The following is a 14,917-nucleotide window of genomic DNA, read 5'->3' as shown; positions in this document are numbered from 1 at the left end:
CAATTCTAATTCTACAAAACACATAAGCATGCGACTCCATTCCACACAGTGTAATGCTCCTCTATCAGGCCTTCGCTGTTAAAAAATGAGCAAAACAAACCACTTACATTTTGAATTGTCAGTACTTTATAAGACACATGCTGTGGCCTTTGCTATATTTAAGAGCAGCTCCAAAACCTGCAAGTCTTGGAGTGTGCTGTTTCAACAAAAGCTTGCTAAGTGTTTTTCTGCCAGTGTTAATGATACTTTTACCCAAAGAACTGTATCACAGCTGGGACTTTCACCACACCCACAGTAGGATACTTCTTTATTAAGGTTCCATGGCCTCTCTTTAATGTTTGGTATTCTTTCTAACCTGATATTTATTTCCCATTCAAAACTACTCCATGCATTTCCCACAAACCTGGGGGGCATACAGTACCTTCCACATTGCTATAAACAACTGTATGTGTGTGTGCGACTCTGAGTAACCTCACGTGGCTGCTTTATGCAACACCCTAAAAAGGTGTTTCCAACTTTCACTCTATTTGGGACTATTTACTTTCAGATAACTTTACCAAAGGTTTGCTTTACTTGCATATACATACGGAAGTCCAAAACACTGCTGGCTTTTATTTTTTTAAGCCATATTTGTTTAACAATTGATACTATGAGATTTCTGTGCAACCTTATTTAAACGAACTGGCAAACCAGGAAGCTTAACTACAATTGTACAGTACTAGCAGGGGTAGGAACAAAATTTTCTTCTTTTATTTAATTAAAGAAAGACATCCAATATATCAGAGATCCCACAGCCTTCAGTGCATCCCAGAGCACTTCCTGAGTACACAGAATCATAGAATCACCAAGGTTGGAAAAGACCCACAAGATCACCCAGTCCAACCATGCACCAATCACCAACAGTGCTCACTAAACCACGTCCCTCAACACAACGCCCAAACGTTCCTGGAACACCTCCAGGGTCAGTGACTCCACCACCACCCTGGGCAGCACATGCATAATCAAGAAAGGGTCTTTAAATGTACAGTGTGTACATGGTAGTGTATGTGTGTGTTTCCATTCCAGAAAACAGAGAAGTACACTGATGATAGGCACGAGAGTAGCTCTACTGATTTTGAGCAGTATTCCTTAGTACGTACACAGCCTAAGACTCCAGTGTTATCAGAGGAGGATAAAAACCCAAAAGTTTTCTGCCCCATTGCAGAAGAGATTAATGACTCATTTCCTTCACATAAGGTTATTACAAACAAAAACTTCTGCACAATCACTTCATTCTTGTCTACTGAAAATAAATACAAATGTTGCAGCTTTGTGTTTTTTCACCTTCTTCTACGTGCTGTTCTGACCATGCTCCCAAACCAAGAGGTAGCAGCAGCTTCCAGCTTTACTAACTTGTTCCCTTGTTCCATCCAAATACCAGTTGGTTTTGGCAGAAGAATAAAAGCTTGACTACGCACCATAAACACAATTTGTTCAATTATTCCTTGACACTGTAACTCCAACAGTTATGCTCCATAAACCCAGAAAGGAAACATCAACAGCAGCACTAACCCCTGACCCAGCAGTGTTTCCAGAAAACCAGCTCTTAGGTTACATCAAATGGTCTGTACAATTTTGGAAATGAACAATCCAACATTAGCAGCTGAGAATCCAGAGGAAATGTCCTCTTGCCAAGTATACCAGCCTGTCAAAAACCATACTGAACCTCTGCAGCCATCATGACCGCCAACTCCTGGCTCAGTTGTTAGGAGAAAATAAATATGAAGTCACGATCTCACAGTAATCAATACCCTGGTCTTTCAAATGTGGGTAAGGAGGAGGTGTTGCCACGCTGCTCCCTTCCTAAACCATTTCTCCTTGTGAGGCACAGGAGTTTGCCCAGGAAGGAAGCCCTGAGATAGTATGTCTGAATATGCCAACCACAGGCACTAACAGAACAGCAGCTGTCAGCATCCCAGGGAATTAACTGATTAAAAAAAAAAAATCTTAAGGCCCATCTTTCTAGTTTATACAAGGCTGCATTATGTGAAGCAGTGAGTCTAAATCAGTGTCCTGAAACATTTATTTTACTGCCCTTGCTGACTATGCTTACTACAAGAATATGCTTACACACAAGAATTGCCACAAAGCAATAGGAAGATATTCAGCCAGGTCTTCAACCACAAGGAAGATGAAGCAAAATTTAAGAAAGGGAATCTGTGCTGTGGGATGATTTATATAAAGTGTTTATGGCAGTCCCAAGCCCATTATTAGCAGTTAAAAATGTGCCCTTTGTGTATTACAGACATTGTTCCTTTATCTTGCCGTACTATTCAATATCAAAGCAGACACCATCTGTAGCTCAGAACTGCAGGGAAGGCCTGCGCTCATTGTAGTAAGCACTGCCATTATACTTGCAAAAATCTTTTCCAGCTTTGACCAGCTATGTGCTACAGATACGCTTCTTAGGATGGCAGGCAATTTATTAGCATGGCTTTGCCTGAACACCTTGTTTTTGCTGAAAGTTAAAAAGAATGAGAAATGCTGTCTAGCAGAAATGGTTGTAATGATTCATCCTGGAGCCCTCTGTCTCACACTATCAGCATAGAATCAAATACTGAACAGAGGGAAAATATAAAAGTAGTAAAACCATGTTTTGAATGAATATACAATGAAAAATAAATAAAATACTTATTTAATTCAGACTATATCACTTTTTTGAGTATCAGAATGATATCATTTATTTAAAACTGTTAGATTGAAAGAAAACAGTGGCTTACAAATGGATGGCTTCAAAGACTGCAAAATGCCTGAAACCACAATGATTGGTTTTATCCTCCTGTCCTTGGTTAAAACTGGTAAAAGCTTTTTGCACTACTTGGCCTGTTTAATTCACAAAGATCAGAAGAGAACATACCCAAAGAACCACCCATGAAATAAAATGAAAGCATGGCTTGCTTACAGTGGAGATCTGGAAACTCACTATTTGATAAGATCAACAAAATCCTTCAGTTCTAAACAGCTGATTGACAGTATTTATGAAGAGGAAAAGCAGTTGATTGTCTGACAGTCATTGAGCAGGAAGAAACCATGATGCCAGTACATCAGTTTGCTTTTAGCCCTGCAAAAGTGGTTAAACTACATCAAAATCTTACATTTTATGTGCATCATTTACTTCTTGTTGAGTCTATAAAACAAAGCTTCACAGAATGAAAAGAGACACTGATGAACTGACTATGATAAAACGTATTTTCTTTCTTATTGTTTGATGAAGCCACAGTGGAATATTTAAAATTCATTTCTTCCTCACACTCATACTTCAGACACGACATTTCAATTCTGTAAAGCTCCCATGAAACGTTTTGCATGTAAACTAAAACTACTTAAGCAGCACCACTGAAATGAACGTAATCCAACTCACCAGAAAAAGGAAGAAGACATTACCGCTGGTATTTTAGTTTTCTGAGAAGTAATGTGAGCAGAGATTAAATTTCTCCTCTGATTAAATGAAAGTTATTTTTTCCTACATAGCGCTCGTTCACTATTTTATTTGCTCACAAACTTATTCTTTATAAGATTAGTTTCAATGTGACAGGACTATTTCCATTACTCAAACTCCAAGAAAAGCAGCTCATTCTTTGCACAGGCTATAAAGTAGCTGAAAATTAATGTTCAAGAATCAAGTCTGATCTTGTCAGAGGTCTAGAAGCTTTCTAAGAGTTCACAGGAACTCTTCCCATGTGCTCAGCCTTACTTAAGTTCCTCATGGGTAACATCAATGTTACACTGGTCTAAGTGATAAAAGGATCAGCTCTTTAATTCTTAATCCATGACGTTAGTTTAATAAACTACACTGATTTCCTTATAGATAAAGGCTGAAAATTAGAGCAATCTTTTACGAAACAAAAGGGCCAATTGATGCACTTTCTCAGAAGCTATTAAGATCGGATTGCTGCCAAGAAGCTCTCTTCTATCAGACACCCCTTAGAAGAAAATGGCCAGCCAGCACATCAGAAACAGATAGGAATGTTCTTTAGTAACAGTATTCAGTTGGATACGAAACAAAAGACTCAAACCTCAAACGTCTGTCTTGGGAACAAGCGTCTATTCACGTGATAAAAAGGTCACACGATAAGGTTTACAAGAAGATTCCGCAATCATTCATTCTCTCCAATTCTTCCCCTAGTTCCATTCTTCAGCAAGGTCCACTCTTTTTTCTACTTCAACTGGTCTCTGCATTCCCTTCCACTTGGAAAAAAATGGTCAGGAGGACACAGAAAAGACAAGGCAACATGACACCAACGGTAAATAAGGTGAACATCTCTCTTCTGGCAGAGGCTGCTGCCAATTAACACCACCACGTAGTACTTCAGAGTCCACAGGAGATTTCAGACTACAACTAGGGCTCATCTTATTGAATAAAACTGTTTGCACTTTCACAGGAAGCATGGGAATGAAGCTGAGAACTATCACCCACCTCATTCAGAATTTATTCACACTGGCATTTGGGCTAAGCTAACATTGTACGCACCTACAACTATAGGCAGGACAGCATTGATAATTGTTCATGTCAGAAAAGCATGTAACAAGCCTACACAGAGGTTTTTGCTCACGTCTACTCTTTGATAAAGTGATAGTGCTTAAAACTTCAATGCTCTGCTGCAAGTTAAGGAAAAACAAGCATACAATGATGACGCCTATTCTTGTATTTTCTTGTCTAAATCAGATTCTTGGATAGAGAAGAGTAAGCACAAGTCAGATTACAGCAGTTTCTGAACGGCCTCTAAATGCCTTTCAGTTGCCATCAGGTCAGCGGAGATAGCAGCATTGTATCTCATACCATAGTTCATCTAAACACTGTTTCTGTATACGGAATGTATAGGCAAGGCAGTCGCAGGAAGCCCTTGTGCTCCTCCTATTAGTGAGCATCAAAAGTCAGCAACAACAAGGCTGTGTCCATAGGTGTATTTGCTTTCAAGGGGCATGCATCTATACATGCCATGACAAAAAAAAATAAATTCAGAAGGGTTACACCTACACGCTTCATGCTTCATCAGGGTTTGAATTGCACGAATGTGCAGAAGGACTTCTTTATGGTGAGGGTGACAGAGCATTGGAACAAGCTGCCCAGGGATGTGGTGGAGTCTCCTTCTCTGGAGATATTCAAGACCGGCCTGGACGCCTACCTGTGTGACGTGGTGTAGGGAGCCTGCTTTGGCAGGGGGGTTGGACTTGATGATCTCTAGAGGTCCCTTCCAACCCCTACAATTCTGTGATCTGTGATTCTGTGAATCACTTCTCCCTCTCCCCTAAAGGCAACTACCAAAGTATCACCTCTTCAGAAAAGCTCCAGAGTGGGGAAACATTTGAGCATATCTTACACCTTTTCCCTCCAATTACAGAAACTCCAGAAAGCTTTTCAGCTTTCCTGAGAGGTCACACATTCCTAAACTGCTTATTTTGTAACCCGCACAGCTTCAAAGGAGAGATCAGTCCATTTGGTTGTTCTGAAGGCTGAAGAATGAATACTATCTACCAGCAAGTTTCAGAATTTCCAGCTTAGAGACTTGATATACGTACTGGGCTCACGCAGTAAGATTTTGGCAGTGGTGGGATAGCCTGTGTGAATAGAGCCCAGAAGCTGCCCCTCGTGAGCTCAGAGAGCAGCACCAAGCCAGCTTCAAAGGGGACCTGCCACTGCCACAGCTGAGCCATGAGTGACACCAGGCATACTGCTGGGAAAGCAGATTTAAGAGAGGGGAAAACTGATGTGTGACAGCAGTAGGGAGAGATGAATGAGAAATACAAGAGAAACAGCCCTCCAGGCCCCAAGGTCAGTGCAGCAGGAGGTGCTCCAGGCACAGAGCAGCAGCTCCTTGCAGCCCAGGGATACCCGCGGTGGAGCAAGCTGCCCCCTGCAGCCCCTGGGCACCACGCAGAGCAGATTTCCACGTGCAACTATGGAGGAGCCTGCGGTGCAGTAGAGGATGAGGCCTGAAGGAACTGCAGCCCACGGAAAGCCCCAGGCCATAGCCCATGAGGACCACTCCAGTCCTGAAGGATAGGCCCTGCGGTACAGAACTGTGTTGGGGCTGCCCACACATGGTCAGTTCAGGAAAGACTCCCCAGTGGAGCTGGCAGCAATCAAGGAGGAGTGGCAGAGACAGAACTTTACTGATTGACTGCAGCCCCCATTCTCTGTTCCTCTGTACTGCTCAGAGGGAAGAGCTAGAAGAGGGTGAATGGGAGGAGACAGATGGAGGGCAGAAAGAGAAAAGTCTTTAATTCACTTTCAGTTCTCACTGCTCTAGTCAGTTAGGTAATAAATTATATTAATCACCCTATGCCGAGTCTGTCTACTCCACAACAGTAACAGCTGAGCGATCTCCTTGCCCTCACCTCAACCCTTGAACCTCTTTATATCCTGCTTTCTCCCTCACTGCTTCGAGGAGGGGGAGTGAATGAACAGTGTGATGAAGTTTAACCATCAGTGTGAAGTCAGCATACTATAAAACTGAATTTTAGTTTATCTTTGTTAAGCACAGAGGCAAATAAGCATCCGAGAGCCCAAACTAAAGAGACAAAAGTAACCCAAGATTTTTCCCCCTTTCTATTTTCTTCCTGCTATGATCTAATGTCAGGGCAAGACAGCCATGCCAGCCCTTCCAGCCTGCCAGAATATGAGTTCTTCATCCCTGTTTGCACGTTGCCTGCTGGTAAAATACTGCTTAGCTGCTGCTTGCCCTGACAGCCCCAGGTCTTGCCCCTTTACTGCATGGAAAGGAATCACACAAGGGGAAACTGGCTATTAAGGACACACAGTGTCTGCACACACAGTGCAGAAAAGAGACTGCAAGATGGAGAGCTACTGCCAAGCTTAGGTGAACAGCAGCTCAATCTTACTTCTTCTTCCAGGAGAATTAAATATTCAGAGAGTAGGAAGCTGAAAGAGGGTACCAAAGGGAGCTGGGCTTACATCTAAAGTTGGGCAGTCTAGAACTCCTGGGGGTGCTGAGTTTAGGAAACATAGGGACAGCAGAGCTTGATGTTGAGGAAAGCATTTATTTGGCGAGGGTAAACTCCTTGAAGTTAAGCACATCTCCAGACCCCTAAACAAATACTCAAAAAAATACAGCTGGGTGAAGCACAGCCGTCATGTGGGCTGCAGGATAGGACACTGACAAAAATGGCAGTAGAAGGCACGTTGCTTCTTTCCTGTATGCCAAGAATTGTTTCCCCACTCAGGTTCCTGGATTTTAATACTTCACAAAAATATATATTTCTCAAAATCGCAACTATTTGCTTTTTCCTCAGGATAAACTAAAAGAGCTGCATGAAGATACTTAAGAGCTGAAGGACTCACAGTTCAGTTCTGTATACCACAAAGTTCCTCTGATTCCTCTTACTTTCTCTACATCCACCAATCCAACAAGTTATGTATCCTGCCAACAAGGGCGACATGCATGCCAGGCAAATTTAGAGATTGAGCATGAGAGCAGAACTAAACAACAAACACAACCTTACAAGAAAATACATAAGAATCGAAGCAGGGTGTGAACTAAACTCTGACAGATGTAAGTGACTTGGACAGTTCCTCACATGTAGCTGAGGTGAACACACAGAGTCCAAGACAAGTATCTGTATCATGTACTTGCAGCCAATGTCGTATCCACTCTCAAGTCTCCATAGGCAACATTAAGTGCTTAGTCAGAGGTAACTAGAACCATGTATTACTGTTATCTGGCACTCTCCTCCTCCAAAAACAAACAAATATGCAAAAGCCTCAAAACACACTTCTACCAACATACTTCAGTGAGTGATCAGCTTGCTGACAAAGTACTGGAGGCTCAAACAACACGAAAGGATGCACCCAACACCCCGGGGATCTTCAGCAGCAACAGACAAAGTAAGAAGTATAAATGCAGATTGCTCAAACTAGGATGTGTGTACTCATCTAATGGCCTCTATTTTCCCTCCATATTTCTGTTCCTCAAGAAACAAGAATTGAGTATTCAGCAATTTAGATGGAGCTGTGCCACGAACTAGAACGTACAGCTTTCATACCAAATTGATGATGTTGTGTGCATGTGAACACAACAAATGCAGATCTCCGTCACTGTCTGTATCCAACAAGCATTTAAAGCTACAGTTCTGCCCCCCTCTGCAGACCCAGGTGCTGCCAAGGCACATGGGCCAGGCAGCGCCCACCATGCTTCCTCTTTGCAGGGGTGTGAGGGAACAGTGCTGACCTCTTTCGTGAGGGGACCCAAAAGCTTCCAGGATGAATCACAAGATACAATTAGCAGTGCTGGAAATGAGAAGCACCATCCACCTGATTACAAATCCAGTGAGCTGTCAGGTTGGTTGGATTTTTTTTTCATTTTTTTAATTTTGAAGGACTGGATCCTTCAGCTAATCTATTTGCATATTTTTAATTAATATGAAAGGGTATTCATTAATATGCTCTTTGAATACTGAAGGAATGCTAAACAAAAAAAAAGGAAATCTTTTGTTTAGCAGGACTTATCTTTGTTCACCTCCAAGTATTAATTAAATGTGGCTTTATGTAGGCACATGACACTGAAGAGTATGAAGGAATACCGCACTGCAACACCAGAGGGCCCGGGTTTGAATCCCCCTGTGGTGCAAGTGGTAGAAGTGCTGCTCTGCTACACAGAGGCTCGAATCCCAGGGGTTGGACTCGATGATCTCTAAGGTCCCTTCCAACCCGCACGAGACTGTGATACTGTGAAGTACCTGAATTTCTCCTTTATGAAAGTCACACACTACAACTGAAATGGCGGTGTCTGTACAAGATGTAACATACCAATCACAGGAAAATACTTTCTTATTGTATTTTCCATGCCTGCAGCAGGGAAGCGTCCAGATGGACTGTTCCAAGAAAAGCAACTTCTACCTCAGAGAGGTAACACCCAATACTTAGAAACACGTGAGTCTTACAGCTGAGATTTTTTTGGCATGTCCCCCTCCCAAGAAAACAAGATTCTAGTGTCAGCAAAAGGCTCAGCTGCAGCCACACACCAAGCAATCAGACATTCGGATGCCATGTTAAAAAAACCCCAACACAACAAAACAACAAATAAATAACGGTAACTGCTTTTTACCATTCTTCACTGGTCATACTCTGCATCAATTTTCACTCCTCTCCACCTCAAAGACCTGCTTCAGAACCACTTTGCTACATAGTAAACTCAGAACTCAGCCAGCCTCCTCACTCTGCCCCGTCATCAGCCCCCCAGCAGATGGATTTAATCTGAAAATTTCAGAGAATAAAAGCCTTTATCACAGACACGGGCTTTATCAAGTCCAATAATAAAGGGAAGTTTCATTTTGGTCCTCATTCAAATCCTGCTGAAGCCAGAAGAAATCTCTCAACAAGCTTTGCTCGTTGCACATTATCCCCCAGAAACTGCCAAGTGTCATAGAATTAATCAGTGTATTCTCAGTACCTAAAGTTACAGCTAGTCAAAGCCATAGACTTCCATTAAAATGATTTATTTGGAGATGGTGCATTTACTTGACCTGCATTGACTTGCAGGTGTGCCAAAATGTTACAGTTCTGGTAAGAATCCAGTAGCATTTTAACAAACTTTCTAGGAAGGAAATTAAGTATGTCAATACCTACCCAGATTTTCTCTGCACAACTTCAGGTGCCTAAACCCTTTTAAAAGCCTGGCTTTGAGCCTTTGTCCTGGTAATTTGAAATGAACACAGGAACAGGGACAAGGCTCCATTTCAGAATGAAGCTCTTTTGTCCCATCTCAGGAGAAATGCAGTACTTACGCTCGCTTTCAGAGGATTACACATATCCATGTGAAAACTAGGCAGCAACACAACAAAGCCTCAATGAATTTAGGATCCATACACTCCTAGTTATCCTTCCGCTTATTTATATCCTTATTGTGTCCATCACAATCAATCTTAGCAAGACACAGAGAAATGGTTTTAAGTTAAAAGAGGGAAGATTTAGGTTGGATGTTAGGGGGAAGTTCTTCACTAGGAGAGTGGTTAGGCCCTGGAACAGGCTGCCCAGGGAGGTTGTGGATGCCCCGTCCTTGGAGGTGTTCAAGGCCAGGTTGGACGGGGCCCTGGGCAACCTGATCTAGTAAAGGTGTATGTTTGGTGGCCCTGCCAGGCAGGGGGGTTGGAACTACATGAGCCTTGAGGTCCCTTCCAACCCGGGTCATTCTGTGATTCTGTGATCACCATAGGGTGACAAGAAAGGATGGTCTCTTTCAATTACTTTGCTCCTCTAGATGCCTGTTTTACATTTGTTGGTTGTGGGAAGATAGTGGTATCCCTGCTGCCTAGTGCCTATTGAATTGGCGACACTGATGTTACTGAATTGTTTTTAATGTAATCTTCGCTAGTACTAGATCAAAGAAAAGATACTAAATGTCTGTGCAAGCTTCAACACTGTCTAAACACATCCACAGAACCATAAAATCAACTAAAGCACTATTAACCCTTTGCAAACCACCCATGGCAAAGTCATTTTCAAGAGTAGGCTGCTACACAGAGTGCTTCCAGAAGTGCAAAGAAGCATCTGCACTAACAATATTACCACACTTTTCAGCACTTTGGGAAATAAGAGAAAAACAACAATACGTGAAGAAAGAGCCCAGAGAAAGGAGCAGGAGTAGGACGTTATTTACTTTCACACAGTAGCCCTCATGTGCAATTTCTACACATGGATTTCCCCCAAACATTTTCTTTTCCTGTCTCTACAAACAAGTTTTCAGTTAGATGTCCCCTTATTCTTTGAGAGGTGAAAGAAGATTGTGTGATCTGCCAACTGAATCTGTACAAGCAAGCTTTCCCATTCACCTGGATGCTGCTGGAGAAATACAACCAACATTTGGTTTTGTTGATCAAATACAAAGCAAATAATGCCACATTCTGACATATTTGTCCAAATTTTTGCAGATACAGTAATCAATCATGCATGTACCTGAGAGAACAATGTGAGTCTCTGCCTGCAGCTCCTAAACTTCTGGCAAGTAAATCTTCCCACGCTGATCTCCAACTTCCTTCTAGCCTAGAACTGGTTAATTGCCTTTCCCTGTTCCTGTTATTTATGCTACAGCAAAAACCTCAAGCCAGGTCAGCCCACTTGCAAGCAACAGAAAACGACTTCTGTGTTACGCCGTGCCATTACAAGTTTAACAAAGCAGACAGAAGAGCTGAAGGCGAAAGCAGAGTTGTAGAAGCAACAAGATTAAGTTCAAAACAAAGAGCAGACAACTCTCAGGATAGCAAACCAGCATCTCCTAGCCCTGGGTTCACTACAGCTGCTGGCCCTTCCCATCCAGCCTCTAACACTCCTCGTGCTCCCTTTCAGGAAAACCACTACGGCCATTATCCTTTCCTCGTATTATCTAAGAGCAGACTTTACAGCATCACTGTCCTTGCCACAGAACAGTTATTCTCACTCACTTCCATTTCCTCTTTTTCTGATCTCACCTTGACCCCACCACATCTCCACTCTGAGGCACTGGAGGAGGAAGGGAGGGGAGGAGGGGGGAAATAAAGAGAAAAAAGAAAAAAAACACCCACAAGAAAATGAAATGATTCAGCAGTTTCTGGGAAGCACAGGAGCATTAGTCAGAGGTGATAAGGGTAATAGCCACAGCGAAATATGAATGGTGACCGAGCAACGGACTGCTGGATGTACTTCCCCAAGCCCCTGAAACTGAATAACTGGGGAAAGTCAGTCCTCACCAGAAGCAGTAGAGAAAAGGCAGGATCAGCACCAGTGCTGAAATCAAGTGAGCATACAGGTACTGCTCTCCAATCATGTTTCCTTCTTACAGACAAGCCCACTGCATCCCATAGAACTAAACAAACACACCTGGACAGACAGCTGCCCTCTGCAAATTTCTCTCCAATTAAGGAGATCCACATCTGCAAAAGCTTTCACTGACTAAAAGATGGGCACATCTTTTAGTGCACTAAAATGAATTGCTGCTCTCTTGTTCCTCTTCTCTCTTATCAAGATATACAAGCAACAGCGGTGGTGATGCAGTTGGTTAGGGAAATATTCCTCTACATCAAGCAGCAGTTGTTTGACCTTTTAAAATGAAAGACCAAAATTGCTAATACAAGTCCTAAGGGCTGCAGACACACGTGCAAGAATGACATTTGCCAGCCCCAGCAGAGTCATAACAGTACCTGCCTAGGCTGGGGAGGTTTCCAGGGGCTCTCTTCCCAGCCTTCATCTTTCAGCAATAAAAGCAAGGTTCACAGAGCAAGACAATAAACCACCTCTTTTCAGCGGGACAGAGTATAGCCATACGATTCTCACCCATCACCTTCAAGGCAGCCTTTCTTCTTTATGTTGTGATAAGTATGTTAGGCTGTAAATGATGCACAACAATCACCCCCCAAAAGCACAGCTCCTTCCTGAGAAGCTGAACAGTTTCATTACTGCCCAGTTTTGGCTGGACAGAGCAAGGCCCTGCTGCAAACAGCTGCCCCACAAACCAACACTTACTGGGTCTCAAGAACTGCAGTCAAGGTGCTGCTCCTGGAGCTATTCCCTATTCTGTGCCTCTGAGCCAGCACTGTCCCCTCTGTGCAGTATCTCCACTCAGAAGATACAATGCTACAGCTTCTTGTGGAGCACGTACTAACACTGTTATTTAAATGCTTACCAATAATACAACCAAACTTTGCTTAAGAGCAACTTTTACCCACCAGCAGCTCACAATGCCTCCTCTGTTCATTGCAGGCATATTTTCAGATATATTCTTTCACATGAGCTCTGGCCCTCTTTCTTCTACAACACACTGCTACCATTTCATTTTTAGATACAGCTTATTCAGGCATTGTTATGTAGATCATTAAAAGGAAAAAGCAAAACTATGCATAAATTTATAAAAACTCCTACAATGAACATAAATGGATTTTCATCCATAGTACAGCAGAATGTATTCTGAAAAACGCAGCATTATGTCAGCTAGAGAAAGTTGCTGGGCAGTAAATGACAGCAAACATTTACAGCACATCAACTCACTGTGGTCAGCATTTATGCAAAGGTAGTCCTGGCATATTATATGCCAATTAGCTTGTGTTTGAAGTACTGTTAATATCCATGTGAGAAGGTAGTGAAGAAAGAAGGCCACAGCCTTGAGCTTACGTTGCTCCACACTCCTACTGCTTCCTTATCTGCTGGCTTTAGTTCCCTACAACTCACTCTCAGGGAGAAGTGATTATCAGCATCAGCTGAGGCTATGAGCGCCCATACAACTCCCTAGGCTGGGTGCATGGCTGCAAGCTTCACGATTGTTTGGGAGATGGGGGGAGCATGAGGGAGCTTCTTGTATCCTCCCCCGACTTGTGAAGGATTTCAGTTTCCATGCAGCAGCAAGGTTATGCCGTCCCAAACACCTGCGTAATACACATTGCTCCTAAAGCTCTACGTGTAGCACTGAAATAGTTATAACTTAAGAACGGATGATAACAACCCAAACCCTCCACACGACACTGTTAATTCTGTTCCCTTTTGAGCCTTAAAAGCACACACACTAAGAACATTACACAGAGGGCTGCACCTTAAGCTTCACAACCCTTCCTCGGAGCTCCCCCACGCCTGCTGTTATTAGCCACAACACCTCAGTCCGGCTGTGGCCATTGTTTCCCTCACCCGAAGCCTCCACAGGAAGGCAGGACGGCAGCGGGAAGGAAAGCAGAGCTCCACAGGCAGGGGCTCCCGTCCTCCGTCCCCCGGCGCTCGCCACGCCTCAGCTCACAGCAGCCAGCCCCGCTACCTGTGACTGCGGCCGAGCCGAGCTGTGCGCCCACCGCCACCACTACCAGCACTACAACCCCCTCCCGTATCCCTGACAACCCCGTCTCCCTGACAGGGGGCGACGAGACGGATCGAGGAGAGGGGACGCTCCCCACCACCCGGCCGGGCTGCTGCGTCCCGCCGAGGTGAGGCCGCCGTTCTCCTCCCGTTTCCACGGAAACCCCGGGGCGGTGCGAGGCGCCGGAAGATTCTGGGCGGCAGACGCGGCGGGGCCGGCGGCGGCAGCGGGGTGAGAGCCGGCCCAGAGGCGGCGGGTTGGGGATGAACCGAGGAACTCGTGGCCGCAACCCTCAGCCCGCCTCCCGCCGCGCCTCGCCTCACCCCGCGCACACACCCCCACGACCCGCCCGACTGCCGGCGCTGATGGGTTGGGGCAAGACGGCTCTTTGTTGTTCGTTTCCAAACCGGGCTCCAGCCGGCTTGAGAGGCGCAGCCCCGCACCTGAGGAGCCCTCCGGCCGCCAGGGGAAGAGCACGTACCTGGCGCCGCCGAGCCTGGGCATGGGCGCACGCTGAGGCGCCGGGAACGGACGGCACCGCGCCGAGCCGCGGCTCGCCAACTGCCACTAGTTTGCACGAGCCGGGAGGCGGCCGGCTCGGGCGGGGCTGCCTGGCTCCACCCGCCGGGCGGCTCCCTGGCCCCCTCGCCTTCCCTCCCCGCCGCCATGTCACTTCCTCCCCGACCTCTCCCCCCACCTCAGGGGCGTCCGCTTTGGGACGGCTCTAAGAGCGGAAAGCCAGGTTGCCCCAACCCCTGAGAGTGATGGGCTGAGCCCTGGCGGGGATGGAAATGGGGTAGAGATGGGACGGAGTGGGCTGTGGCGGCACGCAGGGCCTCTGAGGACGGGCTTGCGGAGTGAAGGGCACCTGTGTGCTTCTACCACTTGAGGGAGAAATTGGGGGATAGAATAGCGGCTGCTCCGCCTGGACAACATGAGATGCTGGTGGCAGCCATGCAGGCGAGCAGCGAGTATCCTGATGCGCTGTGATCGCCGCCTGTGGGAGCGCAAACGTTTGCTGCCCGGCTTTGGCTGTGGAGTCACAAGTGGCTTCTGAATAAGAAACAGCAAGTAACCTCCCGAGGCTGTTAAACGCCCAGAGTATCAGG

General features: G+C 45.1%; 1 protein-coding gene across 4 annotated transcripts in view; it reads right to left on the bottom strand.

The window, feature by feature from the left end:
- AGPAT4 (1-acylglycerol-3-phosphate O-acyltransferase 4) overlaps positions 1 to 14,484 on the bottom strand; it is a 64,869-nt gene extending 50,385 nt beyond the window's left edge. For 2 of the 4 annotated variants that reach the window (XR_014943972.1, XM_015858053.2), the window contains exon 1: positions 14,290 to 14,402. Coding sequence is in view for 1 of the 4 variants with exons in the window: in XM_085541404.1 (XP_085397530.1) it covers positions 14,290 to 14,476 (187 nt within the window). In the remaining 3 variants the exon portion in view is untranslated. Of the gene's footprint in view, positions 1 to 13,645; positions 14,060 to 14,289 lie in introns of those variants that run through there. The other 2 variants (XM_085541404.1, XM_015858057.3) reach the window with 2 other exon arrangements.
- Positions 14,485 to 14,917: the final 433 nt, after the last annotated feature.

This window comes from Coturnix japonica, chromosome 3, assembly GCF_054131305.1.
Source record: "Coturnix japonica strain WE chromosome 3, WE-NBRP24, whole genome shotgun sequence".
Taxonomy (NCBI): Eukaryota; Metazoa; Chordata; class Aves; order Galliformes; family Phasianidae; genus Coturnix; species Coturnix japonica.
Note: the sequence above shows the minus strand (reverse complement) of the source record. Positions and strands in the feature narration are given on the sequence as shown.